Here is a 27991-nt window from a genome sequence, read left to right on the forward strand (position 1 = left end):
TAAGCTGCTCATAAAGACACCTGTGAGAGGGGAATGAACCAATGCTTCAAACCACATAGTCCAATCAGAAAGGTCCAGATGGAGACAGAATGGCTGCTTTTGAACTGAAAAGCTAATGCAGCTTGGTTTGGATACAAAAACTCATTATAGCATTATTATGGATTTTGTGTGAAGGTCAAAGCTAACATTGTTTGTTCAGATGGGCTTTTCTGAAAGCCCCAGTGAGCTGTTAAGAGACATAATTATAACAAAAACAGTTTTAAGGAATGACTGAGTTTAATTATTTTGGAAGTGCAAAGATTTTGTCCTCTCGTAACCAAAGTTAAGGACTTCAAACACCTGGTGTTGTCCATCAAAATGATGTAACAATTTATCTGCTTCTGTTCTCCAACAGGAAAAAAATAACCTCTCATCGGCACGTTCAGGTTTTTCATTGGCCAATCAGATTGCGCCTTTAACAGCCATGCAGTCTCTGCGCTCTGATCCTCGCACAGCCTGGACAACTGTGGAGCTTCGGCACGCGGAGCCCGCTGTCTGTCCATCTGGGACCAAGTGGTGCAGAGAAACTTTTTTCTTGTGGATTCACGTTCACTAGGTTCATGGAGATAAATGTTCCATCAGGATTACGAGAATTAAATGGGACAACAGAGATCGCGAGAAGTTGAATCGCTCCAGCTGTGCGCGCAGTTCAGTTTGTCCAACTTTGCGAACTACTGAACACCCTGAGCTCTACCTCAGTCCGCACGAGCGCAGCAGAGGAGCAGGAGGCTGGATGTAGCGCGAGGAGACGGGTCAGTGAGCCGCAGAGAGCCTGGTAAGAGTTTCCTACTGTCCAACTCTCCAATGTCAGCGTACAGGATGATGATCATTGGACTCCTGTTCAGCGTCTTCTCCCACGGTAAGCAGATCATTTGTCCCTTAATCCAAACAGGTCCGTTCAAAGATGCAGGAATGATTTTACCTCGTTGTATTCACTACTCCTTTTAACCTGAGTGTCGATGAGTCAGGGCATGTGCTCCTTTCAGACGATATCTTGTATTCATTAAAACTTGAACACGAGTAAAGGTTATTTCAGTTTTCTCAAAGGAGCCGAACTGTATGAAGCCATTAGAGCAGAAACAGATTTTATCTTACAACCATAATCTCACTCAAATAACCACATTACGGAGGTCAAAACGTTATTTTTTTTTTGCACATTTCCCCAGGAAAGTCTCACACTCTCACTGAAAATGCATAAGCAGGAAAAACTGTGGGACAAGATAAATGTTTGACCTGACATGGAGATAAATTCAGACACGAGGACACTATTTTAGCCTTGAGAAAAACTTTGTGCTGATCAATTAATGGGGTCCATTAAGCATTTTACATGAATTTATGAAACTCCCTTAAATTAAAAATTCTGATGACATCATTGAGGGTTCAAGTCTTTTATTTCTGCCTTGGACGCCTGCCAAACTTAAGAGCTGTTCATCACTATGACTATTGATCGCACTGTCCCAGATTGTGGAAATATCACATATGAACATCTAGAAGTCTTCCAATCACTGACATGTAATATAAATCATGTAGAAGAGGGTTAAAGATTTAGATTGCGCAGAATTTCAAAGCTTTGTGGCAGAATTGTAGGATGAGTTTGTATTGATATTTATGTTAAAGATAGCTGAATGTGGACCATAACTCACGCTAACACACATCACAAGCTCCTGCCAAATGAGGGATGATGAAGTCATACATGTGATTGAGCTGAACACAAGAGTTGCTCTGCAGTCTTGAAACTGAACTCTGTCACTGTGGACCAGAAGTGCTCTGCATTGTTTAAACATGAGCATAAAACACCTCCTCATTATTTAGATAATCCTCAGTAAATACAGACCACACACCAAGACATCCAGCTCCCCTCTGTGCTCTTTCACTCAGAAAAACATGCAAATACTCTCATTGTCAGGATTAGCTCGGTAGTACGGGAGGTGTGGGATTCTTTCCTCCCGCAGCGATTTTAGATAATGTCACTAAAGGCTTTCGATTACAGATTAGTATCGTGAAATGATGAATGCTGTGTTGTGAATGTCAAACCTTTCAGACACCCAGTTTATCATCTGCAGTGTCAAACCCATATGACAGCCAATCAGGTGAAATCACACAAAGAAAAGCCCTTACTTCTACCACCTTTAACACAGATCAGAGTTTGTGCAGATGATGATTTCACTAAAAGCTGTAATTGATTTCTTGCACTGAAGTTTGTTTTAAAATGTATTATTGAATTAACATTTTGTGCAGTGAAATCTGAGCAGCTGCATTTTAACAATCTTTTGTAGTGATGTTTTCTCTCCAGTTGCTTTTTTTCCAGCTTTGTCTTGTTTGGTGTCTTCTTTACGGACGTGTTATGTCTATAGGTACATTATAAATACCACTTCGGTTCAGCGTTCCATTTCATGCTCTGTTATTTTAACCTTACAGTTAATCTGGCCTCATACAAATATCTGACCTAAACAATGGCAGTGGGAACGTGGGAGGATCGGAGCAGCCTTCCCAAAATGTCTGTCACCACCGACGCTCTGCAAAGCTCAAGGCTAACCAGCACCATCTTTAATGTGTCTGCTGGGGATTGAAACGTCCAAAGTGAAAGAGGATAGTAGCACCTGTTTGTATGGATTATAGATTTTACAACTGCCCCTGAATTAAAGCCGAATGCCTCATTTTAGGCGTTCATGCTTTGCAAAGAAACAGAAGTACTCCATGTGTAGAATCACATTTTTCTCCTATAACAACCACACTTCTTAGATTCATTACATATCTTCGAACTCCACCAGTTTTACATCCAACTTTCATCTCACAATTAATACATGAGATTAGCATTGGCTGTGGCCAAACAGTCCCTTTGCCAGAGGAATCAACAGAAATCTGCCTATTGTTAAATGACATTAAACCTGACTTTGACCCCTGGCTGCGAGGCCCTCTGTGGATTATTGAAGTCCCAGTACAGACTGCAACTGGTGATTGAGTGTGTCTATTTTTGGTGCTTCATTTAGTGGACGTGATTGAGCCATAACACGGTTATCACAGCTGTAATGGAGCTCATTTTCAGGTTATGTAAAGGTACACAGGTGTTCACTGGCTTGATCTCCACATGCTGAGCTGTGTTTGTGAACGAGTTTGAGCGTCTCACCTCACATGCTCACAGGTTTATTCACTCTCTTGCTTCTTTATCTCACCCACCACACCGAGGACTCTCCTTTTTCCTTCTTTCTGCTGAGGCATTGTCTTTAAATGTACTCTGAGTCTGAAATTCAGTTTCGTTTAGGACGACAGCACACAAAGATTAAATTGGCAAAGTGCCCGTTGGACATAACTCTGATAAGAAACATAAGACACAATTCTCAATACGCAATTTTTAAAGTATTTGATGTTTTATGAGAGAAATCATTTTAATTAAAACACCCACATCAAGAGTGACTGGAGCGTCATGTGAGTCTCTGAGTGGCACCTGACCTAAAATCCATTTGCATAAATATTGAATCTGTCATTTGTGGCCGTCTCTCTCGATCATCTCTTGCACACGTGGTGATGCCAACAACAAAAGCAACAGCCTGATGGAATCTATGGATTTGTGTCATGCTGTCTGGCCAAGAAATTATTTAACCCATCATAATTTAGGAGTGCAGCAGGCAGCAGAAGGCAGAATCCTGAAATATTCACACACCCTGCTCACTCTGACTCCACCTGATGCAAGTATGTATTTCACCTGGAGTGCAGCCTGCGTGATGTGGCTGCACAATCTGGCGGCACAGCTCGTTAAACTAGATACACTCAGCAATTGTAGATTTAGAAGATTAGATCATAATTCTTACATGTCTTATATGTGTTGCTGTCCCCTTATGCATAGACTCGAACAAATTCAAGATTTTTACCAACAAGCTGAAACAAGTCGTGTGTTTTTTGTCTGTCTTTTGGGAAAGCCTTCAAAGTTTTGGCAGATCACCTCAGTTTTTATGTGGTCAAATATTAATGCCTTTCAATATCTCCACTGTCTGCCAAAATAATGAGACTGGTCTCACCTTGAGTTACTTTTCCCCCTCTAAAAGAGTGCATGTTGTGAAAGAAGCATAGGACTCGAGCACTGGGATTTCTCTCGTTTGTCTCTGTGAGGTGCGCACATGACAAACTGATAAATGCAAAATGTGCCTCTCCTGCTCCTTCATAAGCCTCAGTCACACAGAAAAAACAGACGTGTTTGCTCAGTGGAGGAACAAACAAAGATGTTATTTGTCCATGCATGCAAATCATTTTGAGGAAGTTTGGATTCAAACTGAGTGAAATTTTGGATTTCTGACAAGATGCTGGGAAGAAGCCAGGAGAGGCTGCTGCTGTTATACGGCTCAATCTAATAGCAGCTTTTTTAAAAAGAATTTATAAAAATAAAGTTGTGTAAAAAAAAAAAAAAAATTCTCTTTTCTTGAGTTTTCAGATCAGACCTTACAGCAAAGCTCCTTTGTGTGCTATTGCTGCTGGTGGTGGTCCTGATGTGTCAGAGCGAAGAAAGCAGCAGGGGCCACTGGTGGGAAGATTTGGACACCTGCAGTTAGGGGAGATTTAAGATTGATTCGCCCCAAATTGGCAGAGAGTTTTAAAAAAAAATACTGACATTTTGCAGGTGCAGCATCATGGAAAGATCGAGTGAAAAGCATAAAGAGAGGTTTTTAGGAGGCTAGAGAAGAAAGAAGTAATGGGCTTGGTCTCAAATTGAGAAGGAACTGAGCTCTAGTGTCGAAAAAATCTAAAAAGAGGAAAACACTGAAGTATAATACAGTATGTGAGTGAGAGAAAATTGAATACTCTTTGAGATTTTGAGTATTTGAGAGATGCTTTTCTTAATTGAATGTCAACAGTAAGGGAGAAAGTAAGATAAAGAGGTACTTTTTAAATAAATTAAACAGGATTTGTCCTGCCTCTTTAGGCGTTAGCCCAGGGCAGTGCTTCTAATTCCCTTCATAACAAAGAGAATATGTGCAAGCCCTAAAAGAATATGTTTAATGTTAAAGGAAAGTTTAATGGTAGGAAACGATAAGCTCACTGGTAAAAAGTGGAAAAGTGTGAGCTCAGCAGAAATTAAATGTCACTTAAAGCCAACACGAATTTAAACTCACTCTGATGAACCAGCTATAGCAGTGCAACTCAGGAGAGACCAACAGATAGAGAGTTTGTACCAAAAAACTAGACGTCTTTTAATTTGAGTTTTCCTTTGCTTGGATTGAATGTACTTTTATCTGTTGATAATGTAAAAACCTTCCTTTCATTGACCATCTGCTCATATTTTCATAAACAGGTACATCTTTGACAAATTGCTTCAATCATTTTTTAAGACAGCAGGTTGCTGCTCATTCACTCTTTTATGACTCCCATGTTTCCAGTATTGTCACTCAAAGTTCACTGGTGTTTACTTGCACATTAACACTGATTCACTTGGCAATAATTTGAGGATATAAAGAGAAAACACAGTTTTTTTCTTTTTAAAGGTTAGTTCAATCAAAATGGTTATCACATTATTTTACTGAGGAACAGTTCAGGCCTTTTGCGGATCTCAGAGTCTGTCATGACAATGGCTGTGTTTCCATTACACCTAGAATTGCGCAAAACCTCAATATCGCAGTAAAGAAACGGTAATGGTAACACCACATTTTCGAAAAAATCTCTCAAATTTCGATAGAATTTTTTTACCCTCTCATGACGTGGTTTTTCAGACATTTGGATACTGAACTTTGTCGCAAAAGTGCAATGGCAACACCTTTTCCGCACGTTGTCATAACAATGCTCCTCCCTCACCCCCTCGTACGTGTCCACTGCCACACAAACAGACTCCAGAGTTCATATTTTATCAGCTCTGCTCTTATTTATATTGTCAATGCAGGGTTAGGGTTGTTTGTGTTTTTGACCAACACTTGTGAAGACACCAGGACGGCTGTGAGCCGGTCAGAGTCAGAGAGCAGCTGGAGGGAGGGGGCGGAGGTTTGTGTGTGTGTGTGTGCGTTAGGGCTGGGCGATTAGGGTAAAAATAAGAATCCCGATTATTTTAAGTGATATTGAAATCACAATTAATACACACAATTATCCATTTATTCAAAAACTTCAGTACTGATTTAAACAAAACTTTAAAGAACCAGCAAGTGGCATATACAGTATTATTGATACACATAAGTCACACACACTCGCTGTGGCTGCACATGGAACACAAAAGAGCTATGAAGCACAGGAACTTGCATACATCTACACTGTGTGGGCATATTGTTTTTGTTTAATTATATTGTTTTTATGATTGTCAGATGCCAAAATTGAAATCACGATTAAAATCTGATTAATTGTCCAGCCCTAGTGTGCGTGAGAGTATGTGAACTGGAGATGATGGTTTTCATTCAGTGTTTTGTTTGTGCCTGTTTTGAGTTAGCATAATCACGGCCGACAGTTTGAGCAGTGAATGAGAAAACTAATGTTCAAGAATCGGCATCATCATGAGTGCAGCATCCGGATAGACATTATGTTTTACTTTACTCAAATTGTGCGCAATTCTGGTCGTAAAGGAAACACTGGCAAGGCGAAATTGTTCTGTATCAAAACTTCAAAAATATTGCTTTTATTTTGTGAAAAAGTGTAATGGAAACCCAGCTATTGATGGCAACACCAACAACCACTTCTCTGTAGCTGTAGTGCAGTTGGCAGTTACTGATACCTCCACCCAAGACGTCCTTCTTATTGTGCTGCATTACGTACAGTCGATGAGAAACCTAAGAAGTTGCTGTGTGCTTCAACCAAAATCAAAATTTATTACAACCCTTGAAGTAACTCCCTCTCACCTTTTGCTAGCAAGTCTCAGTTTCACTGTAAATATTTTGGGACACAGAGGCTTCACTCTGCCCGCTTTAGTGGTATGAACCCCCAAAAAAGAGCTCTTTGTGATGTACCGACATTTAATGGATCTCAAGATTGGCAAAGCAACATCAACGCGATTCAGATCTGTGAAACATAGAGATGCAAGCGTTGTTTGTCAGGTCTGTCCTAAAGAGAAGAGGGAACCTCTTTAAAATGAGATTTGTAGCTCAAGTTAAGGTCCAATCAAAGGCCGTTTGCTGTGCTTAAGCACACTGGAACGGCCAGTGTGACCATAACTGTGCCGTGCTTGAGCTCGATTTACTTCTCTGCTTTGGCACGCTTCGGAGAGGTGGGCTTCGGCACGGTTTACTCCATGCAGAATCACAATACGTGTGTGATGCATGACGTATGATCGCTGCCAGCGTACCTCCTGACAATCATTTTGAACAAAGCAGGGATGTTAGAGGGCTGTGTGGGGCCAAAACGACTTGCTGACTCTGATGAGATTGCGGTTCATGTAAAGAGACGCTTCACAACGACGCAGGCGGGCCATGCATATGTGTGATGCCCACTTAAGTCTGGTTCATATTGGAGTAGTTTGACCACTGGCCGTACTCTCCAGCTGGGGAAGAGCGCTGCAAAGGGGCAACCGTGCTTTAGCCCGGCACGGTTTGAATGGCCAGTGTGACTGCGCCCAAGCTGCACTCACACATATGTCTGTCACCTCTCTTCCATTTACTTTCCCAGCCTCTGACTTCCTACTTAAGACTTCCTCTGTCATGATCTCCCCCTCCCTTTGAGCACATCACTGTCCCACCATGTCTGATCTCTGGTCAAATTACAGCTCAACGATCCAGATTCAGAGCAGACAATCACTCCGATTTAAAGAAAGAGGGGGGCAAGTTGAGCCAGTCCACTCCCTGTACATTTTGTGCTTTTTTTTGTGCGTCTGTGGTGTTAACCTTCATCAGCTTTGCCTCACAAATTCTATTAATCACCCCAGTGAGAAATCGATGGTGTGTATTACGGCTCACACATCACTGAAATTCATCTGTCATTTATTTATTTCTTCTTTAAAACACAACAGCTCCCTAAATGCAGACTTTTGTTTCTCAAACAGATAATTGTAAAGAGAGAGCTTCTTTGTTATTGTGATGTAAAATAATATTTAGATTTAAGACGATTATGAGCTGTCTGGTGGATGAGATTCGACAGAGCCACTGTGTACATTGTGTCGTTTTTTTTCTTATCTCTTTATTTGTGAATATTTGTGTATGTGTATCAAATAAAGACTCATAACAGTGCATTTCCATATATTTTTCCTTATCAGTGTAAGGCCTGAGGGAGAAAACACTGAGGAGGAAGAACCTGCTCTCTGCTAAAACCGATTAAACCTGTTTAGACTGCAGTCAAACACAGTGGATTTGATACTTCATTACGCATTTCAAAGTATTGTGATGAAGAGATAGGCAGGTAATCATCACCTTTGCATACCTCGTCGAGCTGTGACCATGACTCATCGCCCTGTGTGTTGCCAGTGGGTGTGTTTTTTGTCCCGACTCCCCCTGTGGACTCTGTGCAGCAGCCCTGGCAGGTTTCCTGCGGCGGTGGTGGCGCAAAGCCTCTGTTTATGATATGTCTAAAGCCAAAGTGAGACGTGGACCTCATGTGGCGTCTGAGATTGCAAAACATGCAGCAGCAGAATTGGATTGCAGCCGCGCTTTGTGCCGCCAGTCAGCGGGAGCTTAATCGAAGAGTGTGACCGATTTAACACAATGCTGTGTGTGTGTTTATATATGAGCTTAGGTGACATATAGTTTTATATACAACACTTTCAGTACATGTTCGGCATAAAGAGAACAGATATTTGCTCACAGGCAAGCGTGAATATCTACTCATTTGTAGCTGTACTGCATATTTTAAAATGTCTGCCACTCTGCAGTTATTAAGTGACAGGATATAGCAAATTAATGAGATAAAGTGTAAAAAAAAGAGTGTGTGCATATTGCCTACTCCAGCTATTTTGTTTCTTTGGAATCACTGTGTATAAAATGTAATTTGTGGGGACATTTATGTGTCACATTTGAGGAAATTAATTTCCTGAAATGCTCCATCAGAATTCATTTTCATGAAGAGCCCTTTCTGTTTTTTTCTCTCCCCTCAGCTCCCCCAGGCTGCCTTTGGCCTTCCTGCATTGTGTTTTTCATGGAGCAAAAATCAGTATTAAAAATTGATTTGTAGTTTTCGCTTTGAGCCGTTCGAGACAGAACACTGCCAATCAACTCTGTCTTAATGCTTAATGAGCATGGACCAACATGACTTTTTCTGCTGGATAATGTGCCTGTTGTAGAGGAAATGTGGCTGCTGATAAGCACTTATTGGAACTCAATGACCCTTGTGTAAGTTAATGGGATGAATCTGTTTAAAGCTGTGTTGAGAAGATGTAATTCTGCAATCTTCAAGCAGCACATTTTTTAGGTGAGGATGTGTCTGCAGATGAAAGGTGTTTGTTCAAAACGTCAGGGGTGAAAACATCCTCACAGTGCCATGTATGAGCCTCCGTCCCTCTGTGATGTTCAGTTTGGGTCTCAGACTGAAAGCAGAATTGGAATCAAGACTTTGTTGTTTTGTTTTTGGTGGGGAAAGGGATGAAGTGTTGGAATAAATTGTTTTTGTCTGTAACATTACTGGTGGAAAAAGATGTGTCGGGCTTTGGTGAAAAGCTTGTTCCAAGTTTATCTGTTTCCCAGCTGTTAGTGTGTCCTACAACAATGACAACTCAGGACATTTTATGTATCTGAAGCTGCAAAATATATCCCACATGATGTGTTTAAGCACCATACCTTTATTTCTACAGCTTTACGCTGCTGTAACCTGCACACGTTTGTGTCAAGCTCTAAAAAGACTTCTGTATTTATTCCTGTAGTGAAGAACATGTTTGAGGAAGAGATTTCTGTTGTTACCTTTTCAGCCAAAACCTTGTTACAGTCACTTGGGTTTGGTCTCATTTGGAAAAGCTTTCGTCTTGATGGTTCAAGTACTGGCTCAGGCATCCAAAATGCAACAGAGACTGTAGAGTTGGCTGGTGAGAGGAACAGCTTCTCCTCTTTTTGATGCAGGAAACTAAGAGATTCTCTGTGTGAAACATCCCAGTTTGAGCATCTTTTGGGTTTTATGTTCTGACTGAGATTTGAAAGCAATGCTGTATGGCAGATGACACAGAACCCTGCAGGCTCAAGACAGATGATAGATGATAAGCTACTGGACTGATGCAAACTTGAAAAAAAACCTGTTAAACTGGATTCTACATGAAGAGTATGTTGCAGAAACAGAGGAAGGAGACTGTGAAGGTAGATCTTTGGGTGGCATCATTGATTCATAAGAAGACTTTCTGATGTGATAACATCAATGGACCCCTACTGTGGGAGCAAAGTGCCACTTTAGACAGGGGAGTAAGAAAATACTGTTTACTTTACTTCTCTGCCTGAATTGAATTTTTATTATTTTTTACTCAAACTAAATTTCTCTTTCCTGAGGATTTCAACCCTCTGCCCCTACTTCTTCAGAGAAAGTATCTGTACCCCCACCTTCTTGCATTTTAAAACAGGCTCATGACTTCAGCTCCATTACTTTTAAATGTATCCTCTACTACTAAAGTGAAACAGTCAACACTGTTGCTGAGTCAGAGTCAACATACTTCATTTTACATGATAAAATAAGTGGTACGATATAATACAATGCAATTTTCAGTACGATAAGTAATTCCATGATCAATCAGTCTTTATTTCTATAGCCCCAAATCACAACAAACGTTATCTCAAGACACTTCACAAAAACATTCACAGGTCTAGACCCGTAAATGTTAATAAAATTTTATTAGCAGAAAACCAACATCAATACAAGATAAGAAGTTTTATCTCACCTTAATCCACCATGAGTACAGGACTTTGCAGCATTTAGCAAGTTTAGCATGACACGATATTTCAAATATGATACAATAAAGTACGACACAACATGAGACCGTGAGGTACAATACAATATGAGACACAAAAAAATGATATGATACAATAAAATACAATTCTTTATGTGGTATGATATGTAATGTGATATGTGGCCTAAGATATCATTGTTTTCGCTTTTTCTTGATACTGTGATCATCTTCTAAAGTAAATCAAATGATGACACCATGTTGTCCAATGAACTGGAGAATTCATAGAAGGCCTATCCATAGAAAAGTAGATTACGGTTAATGTATTCATTACCAACACCTGTTGTTATTGTTGTTGTTGTTGTAGCTCTTCGTTGGTAGAACTCTCTCTGCAGATTTGAGTACATCCCCGGCTTTCCCTCTCAAAGATGAGATATTGACATCACCTCTGAAAGTAGCTCGCACATCTTGATCTTTTCACTGCTGTATGAGAACACATTTTTCCATTCTGTTGCTGTCACTTATCTGCTCTTCATGTTACCCTCATTCATGTCACTAGCACCACCTGAAGTAGTCATGACGTGATGTCTCGGTGAGTTTAGTTGGTGTGGGAAATCAACCCAGATCACTGACTTTTTCATTTCATATGTGGTCTCAGTAACTTGATAACTGTGTCACACAAGTCAGTACAATTTTTTTCTGTGCGGATATTTTGTCCCTCCTCTATTGAGCACAGAAAAAGTGTAAAAGTATCTTTAAGAGGGTGACTATCAACTTCGAGGCTTTGGGTAACTACTGTCGCCTGTTTTCACTTGTACTTTGGTAAAAGAATTGGTGTTATTAGTTCTCCTACTTATCCTTAAAACAAAAAACGGAACCTGTTCTTCTACTTGTGTTTAGAAAGTTAGTATTTTTCCCGCCTCTGGCACTGTATGAGAATGATGAGGCTTACCACCTCAAACAGCACTGCAATCTGAGGTGACTGTGTAACTTTGGTAAAAAAACAACAACACAGAAACAGTGTGCTTGGAAAATGTGTTGCATTAATAAAAAGGGGAAGGTTTACACAGCAGGACTGTGCTCAAAAAATGAGAAGACAACAAGGAGTCCCAGTGAGAGCATAAAAAAATAATCATTAGAAAAATCATCTTTGCAGAACCCCTCAGTGTTGTTAGATTATCAAAGAGTCTCCTGAGTGTCTCTGAGGAAATGTGGAGACTCACCCATGTTGCTGCTTTACTACACTTGTGTGCCTTCAATTTAATTTGCCTTGTTGGATTTTATAGCCACCTGTAGTGCCGTGGAGGATCTATGGGGTGCACTCACCTCGCTCTGTTGTCTTAATTACAGCCTATTTAGCTTAATGACTCATTCTTAATGCAGGGACCATAAACTCAACTGCACAAACTGCTGTTAGTTCTGACAACCAGCAGCTTTGCTCGCTGATAGTTTCATCCCGTCCTCCAGGTAACGTTCCAGTTTCTGCATCCTTGGACTGTCTGGTGGCTGAACAGAGCTGCATCCAGGTGCAGTCCTGCAAGGTGCTTTACAGGCTCCTGGAGTACTGTGCAGCGGAGGAGGCGGTGTCCCCCCTCAGCGCAGACGCCCGCTTGGAGTGCCTGGAGGCCCAGAACTCCTTGCAGCATTACCGCCCACTTCAAGTCTGCAAGTGCCAGCGTGGCTCTCGCAGGGAGGAACACTGCCTCAGGGTGTACTGGACTGTGAGGTTTGCAGGTGGGTTTAAGCTCTGGCATAGGTGCATGTGTGGGGGAGGGGCCTTTTTGAAGTGTCCACTGCATAATCCATGTGTGGTACTCTACTTTTTCAGCTTATGATGAGTATGACGTGTCTCCATATGAAGAGCTGCAGTTAAATCTGGTGCGAAATATTGAGATGTCACGTATGGCCTCCATCATGGCAGGTACTTCTCTCAGCACCAGTGTTCTACATTTCACTTAAAATCACTGTGCATCATGAATTTGACCTCCTCTCCAATCACACCCTTCTCTCTGACATCCTCCAGCCTCCACGCTGTCGGTGGACGGACAAAACCAGTGTCTGAAGGCAGCCCAGGACTGTGGCCTCTATGAGAAATGTGGCTCCCTGCGGTCGGAATATGTGGTGGCCTGCACCAAGCGAGCAACAGTGTCAGACAACAGCTGTAACCGCCAGAAATGCCACCGAGCCCTGCGGCGTTTCCTGGAGCGTGTGCCAGAGGAGTACAGCTTTGCCCTGCTCTTCTGCCCCTGTTCTGACACTCTGTGTGGAGAGCGCCGCAGGAAAACCATAGTCCCATCCTGTTCCTACGAGGAGATCTCGAGAGGAGAGGAAAGAGTGGGAAAACCCAACTGCCTCAGCCTGCAGAACTACTGCTCCAGAGATGAGCTGTGTAGGTAAGATTTGGCTGCAGTGATACAGGAAGTTAAGGGCTCTTCAGAATATATCTGGTGTAGAATAGATTTCCTAAAATATGCGAGAGTTAACAACAAAGACCTGTTCACAGCTTGTCAGCCCAATAAACAGCAGGGATTTTTCCTCAATCATTGCTCAACAGATGGGCAGAAAAAAGATACCCAAGAAATAATGGTATATAAGATTAAGGCACAACTGCATAATTAACCTATTGCTAAGCCACGCCCCCTCCACTCATTTGGACAAACAATGAACATTCAATGACAGGTGCTATGGCAGGCAACATGGTACGAGACATTTCACAGGATACTATGGATAAATTTTGGAGACAAAGAGATCACATATCACCTAGAAGTCACTAAACGAATCTAAACTAGACACTGGAGGGATGTATTAATCATTTTGTTTTTCAGAGGGTCAACAAAAAGCTTCAGTTACAAGTCAAAATGTACAGGTCCCAATGTTATCAAACGTGATAAACAGAATCTTGTTGCTATCACCATCTTACACTACATGACAGAGGATCAGCATGGGTCATGATATAACGTCCTTTTTACCATCTTTACCAAGAGTGTGTCTCTGTTAGTTTGGAGCTACAGTATTTACAGTGAATCATTCAGCACAACGTTTGCCAACCTTTGTTATCTCTGCTATCATAGATAAGCTCATGAAACCAAGCACCAGAAACTAAGGTCAGTTTAACTAGAGCCCTTTGGACAACAGCTAACAATGATGTACGATCACCAAAGTACAAAAACTAGAACAAAATAGGCCCGTGAACTCCCAAAGAGACATGATGAACAGTGCAGCTAGGAGCTAGCGGTAGGCTAACTTAAGCTAATGCAAGATAAAATCCCAAACAGTCCATCAGACTGCAGTTGTGGTTTTAGTGTTAAAGATAACGTTGTAGAACACAAAGAAGACACCTTTCCCTGTGAAAATGTGGCTTATGAAAGGGTAAAAAAAATATATCCTGTCGCTCAGCCTCTCGGGATACTTTGTGTCAGAGCTGCATTTACCTCATGAACTCAGTTTGACCGTTTTTTAATCTAAAATCTCAGAAAAATATTGTAAAAACAAATGAAAACTGACCTTCTGCAGTGTATTTGGACATAGGGGCATAAAATGCCTGAGTGTATCAGAAGGCTATACGCACTGTGATTAGCTCATCACATCTATGGATGGGACTCAGCCATGGGTCAATTGAAAGAGCTTTAGCACCTGTCTGCTAAGTCACAAAGTCATAACAGCTGAACTGTTATCACTCTTCCCATTCCTGTCTGACTTCACAACATTCACTTTTCAAGTGCTCATCATAGTTAACACCCCATTTCGTTTTGGGTCATTGTTTCCTGCAGTATTCATTAATTCATTTATCCACTACCCCTTATCCTGTTCAGGGTTGTGGGTGGCTGGAGCCTATCCCAGCTGTCTTAGGACGAGAGGCGATGTACACCCTGGACTGGCCGCCAGTCAATCACAGGGCTGACACACAGAGACAGACAACCTTTGGAGGGCACTGTCTCCGACTGTAAATTGTGTAAAGTAGTGTAAAAACAAAGTGTGTGAACAGTGCTCTTTGAATGCTGATTATTATTCAGAACCAAATTTGTTATCAGTCTCGAGCCTGTGATGAGCTAAGTCTTAAAATGTGCCTTAGTAATGACACCGTCACTTGCAAGACAGCAGTAATTGGGAATGGGTTTTTTTTTAGTTCTATTTTCAGGCAGCCCTAGGCGGCTCAGTGTTAGAGTCATTTGTCTTTAAATCAGAAGATTGGGAGATGGATCCTAGGTCCTGCTCGGTCCTGCTACACACCAAAGTGTCCATCTCCAAACATTCAAACCCAAAACCTCCAGTGCAGTGCTAGCCATGTGTGATTGAAATCAACTAATACTGATAGACTTTACGTAGCAGCCCGTGCCATCAGTGGATGCATGTGTTGTGATTGGGGAATGTGACTTGCAGTGTAAAAACCTTTTGAGTGGTTAGAAGAATAAAGACACCTGTATATAAACCAAGCGGCAACCGCTGGTCTAAGAAAATGAGACAATGCAGAAGTGCTAAAATCTGCTGTTTCTCCAATGTTCGCTTGAGGCTGGCTCTGGAAGATGCGGAAGTCACAAACACACCAAGCCAAAAAAAGCTGTCTTCAAAGCAGAAATTAACCTATTTACAGCCTGGTTCAAAAAACGTCTCCTGTTTGAGTCGCTAATTTTGGTGAATTTTTTTTTCTAACTCAGCCGTTCAGAGGATATTAAGATCGGGAGCTCCCCAAATAAGAGGCACAGCTGAGGGTCACGTGACCGACTGGTGCCCTATGGCTGTAGGTGAAGCCCTCGCCACTACCAATATGGCCGCTATAGCCGATGTACTTCATTTTCCATTTCAGAAACAGATGAGTGACGTTGGTGAGACTACGTCATTGTTTTAAAAAGTCTATGATATAAACACAGTTTGTTTTTACTTTTAAGCTCACTATGAAGTCCCCTGCATTAAAACCTCAAACTGTCCCCTTCATGAAATTTCAGGTATCCACATTGAGTGTCAGGTTATACGGAGTGGGTGAATACGCAAGTTATCGTGAAGTATGGCCAAACATACCATCATTCTCTTTTCAGTTCTGAGAACCAAACAAAACCGTGCCATACTCACTCATCTTAGCTTCCCAATTTGAGGTGTAGCATTAGAGGAAATGATAATATACTGATCATAAATTTAACATACTCTGTACAAATGTGAACATTACAGGCACTACATTCAGTTATTTGTTTGTTGCACTTTTGAGTATGCACATACTCATACTTAGTTTGAGAAAAAAGTTCTGATCACTATTTCTTGGAGTATATTTTATTAAATCCTTTTTCTGTGAACTTTCCAATGGACTATAGATTTCTGTATTTTCAGTATACACAGCTGGAGGGGCATCATAGGTGGGCACAACAGTCCCAGGCCCACCCTCATTTTAAAAAGCCTATCCTAAAATTTTCTGTAAAGTCCCTGCGGGTGCTTTTGACATGATCTTAAAAAAGTCTCAGCTCTAGATATATATGCCTGACCAAATCTACAGTCAACAAAGTGGGGAGATATGAATATTTCTCTGCTGAAAATGATTCTTTGGATTAATTTTCTAGTATTGGAGGACACTCAAGCTAAAGTGTCTGACAGAAAAAGAACAGAAGAGACTTTGTCTCTGGTAAAAAGTTGTATTGAACAAGGAAAAATAGTGTTGTGTATTGTTTTCTCCATTCATTTGGTTCAAAAGAAACACACCCTTTGTTAAGAGTCATGTCCACATGACAGTAGGTGCATGTGCTCAAGGGAAACAGAGACTTTATCCCGGAAAAACACCAGCTTTTCTAGATAGCCCTCACACAGAGACTGTACAGACATAGCCTCCACAACGTCTCCCGTCTGTTCCTGAAACTGTGTAATGAAGCCAATCTGAGGACGCAGCCACATTTGCTATGAAGCCAGCTGTGAGCTTTTCTTCGAGCAGCTACAGGGCGCCTGCTGGTCACGTGACCTGAGCTGTGCCTCTGATTGGAAATCAAACGATCCTAATAGCTTCTAAAAAAAATCACTCAGCGTACAGTGTGTGCCGATAGTGAAATCAGTGTTCTAGACCCAAACTGTTTTTTGAACCAGGCTGTAAATCTGCTTTTCAATGTCGTAAAAGTCTTTTTTTATGGCTGGGTGTGTACGTGACTTCATATCTTTCCGCAGCCAGCCTCAAGCGGATTCTCGATGAACAGCAACTTTTAGCACTTCTACATAGGCTTCATTTTTCACTAACCAGACGTTGCCCCTTGCCCTCACAGCCCCTTAAAATTTTTCTTTACTTTTTAAATATATTTTTTAATCAGTATAAAAGGAACATTGTGAAAATTTGTTCACTTTAAATTTGTTCTGATAGCCTGTCAAAAAAAAACAAACAATTGGGTCATGAAACATTAAGCCTCATGCTTTAGAGTCAGGACTAGATAATGATTTGGGGAAAGAGACGACATTTTGTCTTTTATTTCACAGAGGTTAATGTTGCCACTCTTGCAGTCAAAACTCAGTATGCCTATGTGATGTAACTACTGTTTTTCTTTATCCAAAGAGAGAATTGTTCCCTTAGAAAAAGTTGGAAAACTTTCTGAGATTACTGAAATAACACATGGTATAAATGCTACATATATTTTTTAATGTAAGTGCACAGGTATCGATTTTTCTGGTTCATGTTGTGCGCTCGCTCTGTGCCAGCTACACGGCTTTGTTCCTGTTGTTTTGTTTTAGTTGATCCCAGACCCTAGAATTGAGACTGTCAAAACAGTTTAAAATGCAGGCTGTGTTTCTGTGTGCTGACGTGAAAACTGTTATCTCTTCTGTGTTTTTCTGCACTTGTATATCTGTGTGTGTGTGTGTGTGTGTGTGTATGTGTGTGTGTGTGTGTGTGTGTTTCAGATCCCGGTTCGCTGATTTCCAACACAACTGCCAGCCCTCACTTCTGTCTGCCTCTGGCTGTATGAGAGAGAGCAGAGCCATGTGCCTGAAGGCCTACGCTGGACTCATAGGTGAGATGCAGGAAGAGAAACTAAAGAGGAAGAAGAGGGTGAAAGAGAGAAGAACTCAGAAGAAAATAAACAGAAAGCTGCCCTAAAGGACGGGTGAAACCACATTTATATGTCGCTTTTAACAGATTTTGGTTTTATATGAAAAGTAACTACAGGGGTTTATATTTGGTCACCTGCCAAAAGATGTTGCTCTGGGGATCCAGAACACATCTCATAAAAAGCTTCACCAAAGATTGAATTTTTCCACAAAGTAATTTTGTCTACCTGTAATTATTAATATACAGAGTTGAAAATCTGGTGTCACTGGATCCCAGAGGCACTCAGTTTGTTAGGTGTCTGTCATAACTTTTATAGAGGCGAGTGCAGAAAATAAGAGTTCCTGCCCTGGGGAAATATTACTCATAGAGTTTTTAAGTTGTTCCTGTGATACAATATTTGTCTTTTTCTTATAACCAGGCACCATCATGACTCCAAACTACGTGAGCAACAGCAGCACAGAGGTGTCTCAGTGGTGCACATGTGAGGGCAGTGGGAACGAATGGCAGGGCTGTCAACGCATCTTGCATATGTTCAGCAACAACATCTGCTTGCGTAAGTACACCGTCTCTAATTTGGGGAATACAGGTGAATAAAACATCAATGAAATCCACAGTGTGAGAGAGACTCATACCAGAGACATGCTAGTTGTGCAAGTGTTTGATATGACAGCATTAATGAAGAGCTGTTAAGGGATGCAATGCAACGGCCAAAATACACTGGTTGCGTCTGCAGTGCGTCTCCATTCCGTTATGGCAAACGGATCAAATAGGTTTCATTCAAAACAATGTGTCAACTCAAACAGGATCCGTTTTGTTGTGGTGCGTCTGCGTGGCTGCTCTGTCATGTTGCAGCCAACATGCAGCCATCCTCGGATAGATTCCGGTGGATAGATTCAGTGTAGGGAAGATTGAGCAGGAAGTCGTGACCGTAAACTACCTAAAAACACCTAGTGACTTTCAAACAGTGGCGATTGCTCTGAGACTGCAAGGGAAGCTCAGCTTTCCCTAAAATGTCCCCAAGAAAAGTGGTGATATGTACTGCTGTGAGTACATTTCATTGATAAAATATGCGCTAGAATTCCTTCATCTTTTGCTCAGAATCAGCTACCTATCACAGGTAACTGGCTCCACCTTCTTCTCGTTCGTCCCCGCAGCGTCTCAGCGCTTTAACACAGTCGGACGCTGAGCGTCTTCGACTTCAGCGGGAAGCATAGAGTGGGTTGTTCCACTGTGGAAACTAGACGGTCATTGGATAAACGCTGGGCTTTGTCCCGCCCATCGGACGCTCAGTGTCTCTGGGGGTCTATGAGGCAGTGGGCTGGCCTGGACGCTGGGCTTCTGCATGATGATTGGATGATCTGTCTGAGGCTGAATCCCTTTTTGATTGACAGTGAAATGAGCCAGTCAGCGATCTTGAAGTATAATCCTCCACCTTAGCATCCTCTGAGTTTTACAGTCAGTTGTTTTGGACTGATCCGGAGGCTTTACCGATTCCCAGCGAGTTTACCTTTCTTAAAAACAACGAGCGTTGTATTTAAAGATTCTCTCTCTTTTCACCAATAAGCAGCTACAGCTGCGGAGCGTCTCCCCCTGTCACTCACACTTACATCCTGTCGTAGTCTCACGTAGCAGCTCCAGCTGCTAGCAAGCTGGCATGGAGGGTAGAATTTCCGTTTAAATAAATAAACAAATTTACGATGTAGCCCGGAAAAAAATGAGCCTCCCCTCCTTGACTGACCAGCAGCAGCCACTGCTTTCAAAATAAAACAGACCATGTCAAAATCAGTTTGTATTTAGCTTGACTACGACGATAAACAGGCATAATGAGTGGAGCCAGCCCAGGAGTCAACAGGTTTGAGGTTTTACAGCCCAACATAAATGAAAAGAGACTTATCAGTGGAGAGGGAAGTGTGGGCACTCCTCGGTCTTGTGACTCCAGCTGTCTGTCAGTCACGCTGATGTCGGACTGAACACGTCGCCAGTGTGAGTTGACAAATGCAGTCAACATGCAGCGCAACAGAGTCACACTGCAGACGTATCTCATGTATTTCAAGCATAAGACTATGTTGATACAGAGGCAGATCAAGTTAAAATGTGAAACCTATCCCTACTGAAACTTGGTAGTTATATTGGAGGTCTTTGTTTATCTGAATTGTAAGGGTCATTCTTATCATCTTTTTTAATATAAATTAGTTTGGGTATAGACTTTAGGATGCAGGTTGTAGGGAGCAACTTGAATGGGAACTTCTTGGCGTGTAAGAGAATTTTCCTGTTCGTCTCAAACAACCTTGGCTCAAAATAAGAACACTGACGTCATAACTCTTGACATCTTGGTTGTCAAGCATCTTGGTAGACATGTTGAAATACTAACATTTACTTAGCAAAACTAGTACAAGATTTCACATCAGTTTAGGAGGCACTTACTAAAAAATACAGTTAAATAAGTAAAGCTCTGACACCTTAAAGGTGGCAGATTTATCTCATTTAGAAAACCCAAAGCCATGACATTGGTGGACATTTAGACACTGAAGGCACGGTCAGGAGTTTTCAGAGATGGAGCCTGCAAAATTAGTCCTTTTGGTAATACTGCTCCAGTATCAGCCATGAATACAAATAACTATGTGAAAAAATATATCCAAAGAAAAGAAAACACCTCCAAACAGAGACACTCCTGGGTGAGTGCTGAATAGTGCTCAGCATTTTCCTAAAAAATTAAACCCATACAGATAATCAAAACTAAGTATAAAGAAACAACAAACCCCATTTTACTATTTAGATCATGACGAGGTATTAGTAAAAGAGAGACTATTAAAAAACAATTAAAAATCCCTCACACTGCCTGCCTGTGTATGTATGAAATTTTAATTGAAATCCATTGTGTGTTGCTGTATCAGTCCCAACCAATATGTTCAACTCACTGCCTAAACATTAGAGCCACCCTCGATATTTCTTAATCTCTTATATATTTTGCTTAATACTAAACAGTATGCACAGAGCTGATGACTTTAAAAAGATTTATTTTGGTCATACCTCCAGGATGTATAACGATGTGAATCTAATGAAGATGCCCCCTGCTGATTCTGTTTCAGGCAATGCGATCAGCTCCATGGGAATCTCCGCAGCTCCTCCTGCAGAAAAAAACACTCCTGTGCCAGCTTCTGTGCCCTCCCCTCGTGTCTACCAGGAGAGGGTCCACGTCAGTGTTAACACTCTTCCTGAATTCAACAGTGTAAGTACTCTCTACTCCTTCACTGTCTCACCATAAGCTAGTGTTAAGACACCTGCCTCAGCTGAGCTGAAGGGGAAGCTGACGGAGTATCAGGTGGTAACACTCCAGTATCAGCCTGGTTTGAAGAAAAGAAGCAGAGATTTGGACCCAGCAGCTGCCTCTTCCATCACTACCTCTCATTGTAGCTGAGGATTAGCTGTAGGTGCTTGCAGCATCAGTCTCAATCCTTGTTGTTTGTATTCATCTACACACACCCTTGTGAGGAACCTGGGCTGCATATTTTACATCCTGACAGAGTTTATGTAACAACACATTTGGATTTTCTCATCCTTTTGTATCCCTGCAGTCAGGATGACAGTGTTCTGCCAAAACAAAGACGGAGATTCTTGTTCTACTACAGCTTCACGTGTCAAGAAAAATTAAACTTTAGTGAAAAAAATAATCTGAAACTCAATTTAATTTTTAGATATTCATTGAATAATAGAATTCTGTGTCATGACGGACTGAAGCACAGTTCATGATGTGCACTACTTTTGATTTCAGTGACATGGTCCTTTTAAAGTCTGACATATGAAACTCTAAAACGTGTGAGTTCATAAAATGTTGTCCAAAAAGTCTTTCGTAAGAAGTCTGGGAAAAGGAGACATCATGATATTAGGATCATCTCAAATTACTTAGAAGAGAAAATTTGTGAATTATGAACAACGTCTACAATGTAAGATTGGTATCTAGCGGGCCACTCGACAAGCCCTTGTGGGTTTTTTTGGCCCCTCCTGCACATTTTTTTTGTCTTGAAGTTACTGTTTTTTGTTTTTGTTTTTTTTTCTGTTCCATTAGTTATGTATTGTTACTTTTTTTATCTTTCTATATGTACAATAAATAAATAAATAAATAAATATCTTCAGAAAAGGAAGCCTGGGATAAGAAAATGATAACTAAAGGTAAAGTGAAAAACTCAGATGCCATGTTCAAATTAACTTTTACAAATTATTTTCTAACAAAACTACTGAATCACAAAGTAAACATTTCTTCAAGTGCTGAGGAGAACACAGTCTTTTCTGTTTCCTCCTGCTGAAAGTTAGACATGTTTCACCTCTTACTGAAACCAAACTGTGCTCTGTAGCACTTTTAACTACACCCAGCAGGGAAAGATGAAAGTACAAGTAATCTGATATCTACGCCTCACATCCTATTTGGGGATGTTTCTTTTGAAAGATGCAGGTTTCTCTGTTTACATCAGCAATTGTTCCTGCCCGTATGCCGTACAACGTCTCTTGGCTGCTTTGACACAATGTTGATTTTTACAGATGCCTCGGCATCAGCCTTGTTATTATATTATGCCCTATGAAGTGCATATTTTAAGTGAGGCCTAACTCCTAGTGTTATAAACTCTTTACACCAGGAGGCTTTTTGTTATTCCATGTTCGGAGCCTGAAGTAGAGCTCTTAACTAATATTCAGGTTCCAATCCAAGACAGAAAAAACTTAAAGTATATTAATGAATATCTTGTTTAGCACAGAAGTTTCAGAAGGTGGACACATTAAAAGCAACATCTTGAACATGAGGATACACAGACTGTTTCTCTGCAGGGATACATACCTGACAGGTTGTTTTTGTCAGCTGTTTGCAGTTATGTTTTCTTGGCACAGCAGGTTTGCTTTTTGGTTGTTTTGGTTTATTTTCATTGCTAGTTTTAAAGTCTGTGCTGATGTGGACTTTCCTCTTCAAGTTTACATCCAAAACTTCGCTCCACGCTCCACCACCTCCCTTAATTGGAAGAATCAATCTTTCCCTGCTTTTTCAGATGGAGAACAGCGAGGAAGAGGAGCAGGAGGAGGAAGGAAGCGAGGAATTCAATGTCATTCCGCCGTACTCTGAGAAGGACTCGACCATCGAATCCGGGGCCAGAGGAAGTACACGGGGAGCAGCCAGCCGAGTAGCACCTGTGTTACCATTACTGCTGCTGCCTACACTCTTCCTGGACTGCTGGAGCTACTGAAGCATCCTTCTGATTTTTTCATCTCAACACACAAAATGAAACACAGAGGACATTTGTGAGAGAGAGAAACTCTCCTTTTTCCATTTTTTAAGCACCCAGACTTAGTTTTCCATTCTGTTTCTCCTATCACTGCCTCCTCAAGAGCTTAAAGATATCAGTAGTCCTGCAGTATGTGCCGCGTCTCTGCTCCATTCCGCTCCTATGAAAGGAACCCAACAACGTGAGCAGATATACGAGTGCATGGGTGAATTTAGAAGTGCTGTCTGGGCAAATGCTCTATCTAGAGCCTGCTTCACACTCAAAGTGCATCCCCTCTTTTAACAAGAAGCACATTGCCCAAGGCCACGTCCTCTATACACACTCCCAAAAAACCCTAACCAGTGTGCTCCGCTGCAACCCGGCTCGAACATGGCTTTTGATTTCTATTTCATGACTCATGTCACATCCGTTTCTCCATTGCCCCTTCGGCTCTTCCTTCCTCCCTCCCTCTCTCCCACCCTCCCTCATGCTGTGGTAGAGGGAGATAATCCCATTTACAACAAGCTAATAAGAAACTGCTCCACACTTAAACCTCTTTGTACCATTCTGTAAAAGCACTTTTTTAAACAGCGATAAGTCAAAATCAAGTGTGTGTTACATGATGTACTATCTGATGCCTCCTTAACCTCTGCTTCTCCTCCGTCTGTGCACCAAAAAGAGTAAAAGTCACTCTGCTGAGCTTCTTTTGTTAACACACCACTAGGTATTATTCCTACTAAGGGTGAGTGGCTGACAATTCAACCTCGGGTGAACGTAATGAGATCAAATTCTATTGTAGAAACGATGAGAAGAAAAAAGCAACACAAGCAATTACAGCACAACTCAAATTGCTCCGCATGCAGGGGAAGGCCTTGAGTGAAGCTCAGGGGAGGAAATAGCCAATTTACTGCTGTCATAGCCTCTCACTTTTCTATCCTTAGGAGGTGTTTTTTTAGTGCTCCTTTTGCCCATCTTGTGCTTCAGATGTTGTGAGAGCAGGCTGTGGAGATAGAGACGGACACAGGAGGCTGTAAAGCCTGCTGGCTGCTCTGATCATTGAGCAGCACATTGAGCCATTCTCTCTGCCTCAAATAGCTTCTGCTGATGTTAATGATTTTTTCTCTTATGGATCATTTTCGTGTGAAATTACCCAGAAGCGGGATGTAGGTAAAAGGCAGTATAGGGAGGTTTTTGTGGAAGGACAGTTTGCAAGAAATAACCCAGCTGATCTCTGCGATATTAACTTGTAGTTACAGATTAATGTTTTCCTTAAAAAGCTTTGACAGTAAGATAAACCTGCTCCCCTTCCATACCTGGGTGCAGTTGCACAAATGAGTCAAATCAGATGGTTATTTTTTCACTGTGTAAATACAAAATGAATCAAAGAGCCTTTCACAAAGATTTACTGCAGCTCAATTGAGACGTATCATTGACACCCACAGCGAGATGATCGCTCTCAGAAGTTGTTGAAGCATAATGTTAATGGCTCATAAAGACTTTAGCAGATGGACCAAAAAATTAACTTTTGTCCCTGTGTGTTGTGAACACTGTATAAAATGATGGCTGGCATAACAGTCCCCCTAAAGTGAAGCAAAAGTGAAACATTTGGAGTCTCTTGTAGTGACTGTGCAGAATAGGTTATAAGTCTGCCTCCTCAATCGAAACAGATGGCACATGAGCCAAACTTTTAACATCAAAGTTTATGTCAAATATGGTTTCTGTCATTGTAGTTAGCTGACATGGACCTGATTTATGCCTGGATGTTTATTTTTCTGAGTAGTTTAGTTTTAGTTAGTTAGATGCAAATGACATGACTGCCAGCTCGGAAGACGAATGCTGCCTCCTGTGCCTCAGTTTGCACTGGATCAGCAGAGAAGAAGAGGAACAGTGAGAGAAAACAAAACAAAACAGTAACACTAGCAATTCAACCATCAATTACCTTAAGTGACAGCTTTAAAGAAAACAGTGGTTTCTTTTTTCTTCTGTGGACTGAACTTACTGCAGCTCCACACGTCGGTCACCACTGCTCAGACTCTGGCTCCAAACGAGCAACATGCTTGTGCTTGTGCTCACTTTTGCGCGATGTGAAGGGGTGGAGACAAGTCATCCATCTTAATACACCCCGGTCAGAGGTTAAATAACAGTTGCTGTGATACTGTGATGGGTGATTACATGAGGAAGTTCACTGTCTTTGTCTTGGAATAGAGCAGAGTTTTGAATTTACAAAAATCTTCTTGAGAAACCTTTCATTTGAAGAGGCAGTAAAAAAAACATGCATTCTAGCCTCAAAGTTGTTTACATGAAGGATTACTGAAATGAAGACTGAACTCTTGAAAAGGGCTGACAGTATAAAGGCAGAAATGAACTGGAAGCTATGCTTTTGCCAAAGCTGGACCATCACTACTTCAAACTTGAGTTTGATGTTTAGAAGTCAGAGTTGGACTTCAATGGACGGTGGGAGGTTATTAAACCTGCACTGAGTGTTACCCAGCTCGGGGCCGAATGACATCATGCAGGTTTGTTAACCACATTCTTGTTGAGAGTTACACTACAGGAGGCTGAGAGGTGAGGAGCTCTGAAGTGTGACTCCAAGCTTAAAAAAATACTGATTTGAGAAAAATATTTCCCCCTTGGACAAACAGTTGGTCTAAAAAAAATAACAGCTTTAAAATCAAGCTTTAGAGGAGACATGATGATGGATGAGCATGGGGGAGTTAGAAAACTCATCTCTTTGGTACAGTACAGCTCTTCATTAAGCATCAAGTGTCAATAACAGCCTCCAGTGCGCTCCGGCCTTAATGACTGAATGTGAGTTTACATGTATCTTCACATTTCAATGACTTTGTTTATATTTGTAAACTATGTAAATTAACAGTTTACATTAAACATGGCGCTTATTAATGGATAAGTTGAGGGGTGAAAAAGCTTATTATTCATCCACCACTGAAAATGATAGCAAATGGGAAAGAAACATGAACGATCATAAACTCGGATATGACTTACTGCATAAAGCAAGAACTCATTTATATCTGAGTTATGAGCAATGAACATGAATTCAGAATTTCTCAGTCATCATGCTTTTTGTTTTGTTCATGTGTTCAGGAATCAGTACTTTGGTTGAAAAATGACATGTAATCTCTCTTACTTTTTGCTGAACACAAAGTGTTCTTATCATGGTTTACTGAGTGTTACACCATCATGACTTCATACAGTTTGTTGCCCTCTAAATAACTGTGGAGACCCAGTATCTTCCAGGTGGGAACTTCTGGTTTTGAAATGTGAGGCCATGGCTGAAGTGTTAAAAGCTGCAGTTCACTTAGTGTCCACTTGAGGCTGGCTACACAAGCACCGTAAGCCACATATACACTCTATGCTCATTCTTTAACCCTGATAAGTTACATTTGTAAATATTATTCCCATAATAGCATAAAATTTTAGTTATTTAGAAAGCCTGAAAGGAGATTGGGCCAACTTTATTTTATAGGTCCCATATTATGCTTCTTTTCTGCAGTTTAATACGGATCATTGATGTCTTCATGAAATGGTAGTAACATGTTTTGGTCCAAAAAGCCAATAAATCAAGAACAGTAGCATTGTTTCCAGGCTCTCATAGCCCCTCTGTTCAGAACGCTCTGATTTAGTGGGCGTGGCCTTCATATGTAAATGAGCCACCGCTGATACTGCCCCCACTCTCCCACTGAGAGCGGAGCCACAAGCTCCGAGTGCACAATGTTTAGAAAACAGCGAAGCTCGTTTACCATAACATTACAGGCTAAAACAACAGGCTAACCGCAGCTACAGTTAGCATCCTGAAGCTAACACAGAGACAGGGGGGACACTGAGGAAAAGCTCTTTCATCTGCTCCACAGCACACAGCATTTAAAATACTCACATTTCCAGGGTCCAAGGTTTGTTAGTGGATGGTTGGTAATGCGCCAGGATTCAGGACCAGTCTATTCGCTAGCCCTCTGTTGTACTGTCCAAAGTGGGAAAAGCAGTCGGCCGTGAAGTGACTAGTGCACACATGCACAGTTTTACTGAGAGTAGCTGGCACATTTCCTTGATAAATTAACTCTAACCACTTAGTCTTGTCTTCTTCTGAGATTGGAAGCTTGTGCATGGAACTATGTGGCTGTTTACAGCCAAAAACAGAGCAGTGATGGTTTGGTGGGGGTGTCTGCTCCGGTGGACCAATCAGGTCAGACTTGCTCCTGATTGGTCAAAGAAGGGAATCGCTGACATCGGCAAATCCCCAAAATCCAAACAGCTGATTTTAGGTCAGGATTTTACATTCACAAGCACTACTAAATACAGGTTTTGTCAGTAAATATCACATTTTGTGGGCTGGGAGGAAAGCCAAAGACCCACAAATCTCACTAAAAGACTGAATACAGTGATTTTTGTATAATATGGGACCTTTAAGGGCAACAAACATGATGAAGTCATGACGATGTTTTATTATGATAGCAACACAGAATATTTCCTTTTAAAGAAAACATGAACATTTATAAGTGAGATAATGACACAAAGAAGTTGTTATGTTACATGAACCAATTTGTTTTTCTCACATTTAGTTATACAAATACAAATTCTTCTACATTCCTGAAGGTGAGGGGACATAAACAAAAATTATTTTCAATATGAAGCTGTTACTGAATTCATGATCATTCACAACCTTTCCCTTAAAGTGTGACCCAAACATTTTTAAAAATGTGTATGTGAATAGTCCCTGTTCATTTTTTTTATTATTTTATTTTACCTTTTAAATCTAGTTAAGAGACAATGTACAGTACAGTGTTTCACATGCTAACCTTCTTTTAAAGACATATCAAACATGCCAAATAACTCTGACTATATGTGTAATAACTGTAATTTTGTGACATAGCTGAACAAGTGTGCTGATTTGTTAAAAGAATAAAAGTCAAATGATACATTTCCATGTCTAAC

The 27991-nt window shown here is 41.1% G+C and overlaps 1 protein-coding gene across 1 annotated transcript; it reads left to right on the top strand.

Moving 5' to 3' along the window:
* Positions 1-514: 514 nt before the first annotated feature.
* On the top strand, positions 515-27991 carry LOC141792302 (GDNF family receptor alpha-4-like). The gene is made up of 8 exons (XM_074673187.1): positions 515-898; positions 12257-12523; positions 12618-12710; positions 12813-13182; positions 17651-17760; positions 18217-18351; positions 20888-21027; positions 22832-27991. Exons 1-8 carry the CDS (start codon positions 844-846, stop codon positions 23024-23026), a joined length of 1365 nt encoding a protein of 454 aa, XP_074529288.1. The 5' UTR covers positions 515-843; the 3' UTR covers positions 23027-27991.

This window comes from Halichoeres trimaculatus, unplaced genomic scaffold, assembly GCF_033239565.1.
Source record: "Halichoeres trimaculatus isolate MK-OKI-2021-1 unplaced genomic scaffold, fHalTri1.1 fHalTri1_scaffold_6, whole genome shotgun sequence".
In the NCBI taxonomy this organism is placed as follows: domain Eukaryota; kingdom Metazoa; phylum Chordata; class Actinopteri; order Labriformes; family Labridae; genus Halichoeres; species Halichoeres trimaculatus.

What these genes read in the sequence shown, in the direction of transcription:
- LOC141792302 (XM_074673187.1), top strand. Translation starts at nt 844, where the DNA reads ATGTCAGCGTACAGGATGATGATCATTGGACTCCTGTTCAGCGTCTTC. An exon ending in TCCAGAGATGAGCTGTGTAG is followed by an intron (nt 13,183 to 17,650) that starts GTAAGATTTGGC and finishes TGTGTGTTTCAG; the next exon opens with ATCCCGGTTCGCTGATTTCC. An exon ending in CAGCAACAACATCTGCTTGC is followed by an intron (nt 18,352 to 20,887) that starts GTAAGTACACCG and finishes ATTCTGTTTCAG; the next exon opens with GCAATGCGATCAGCTCCATG.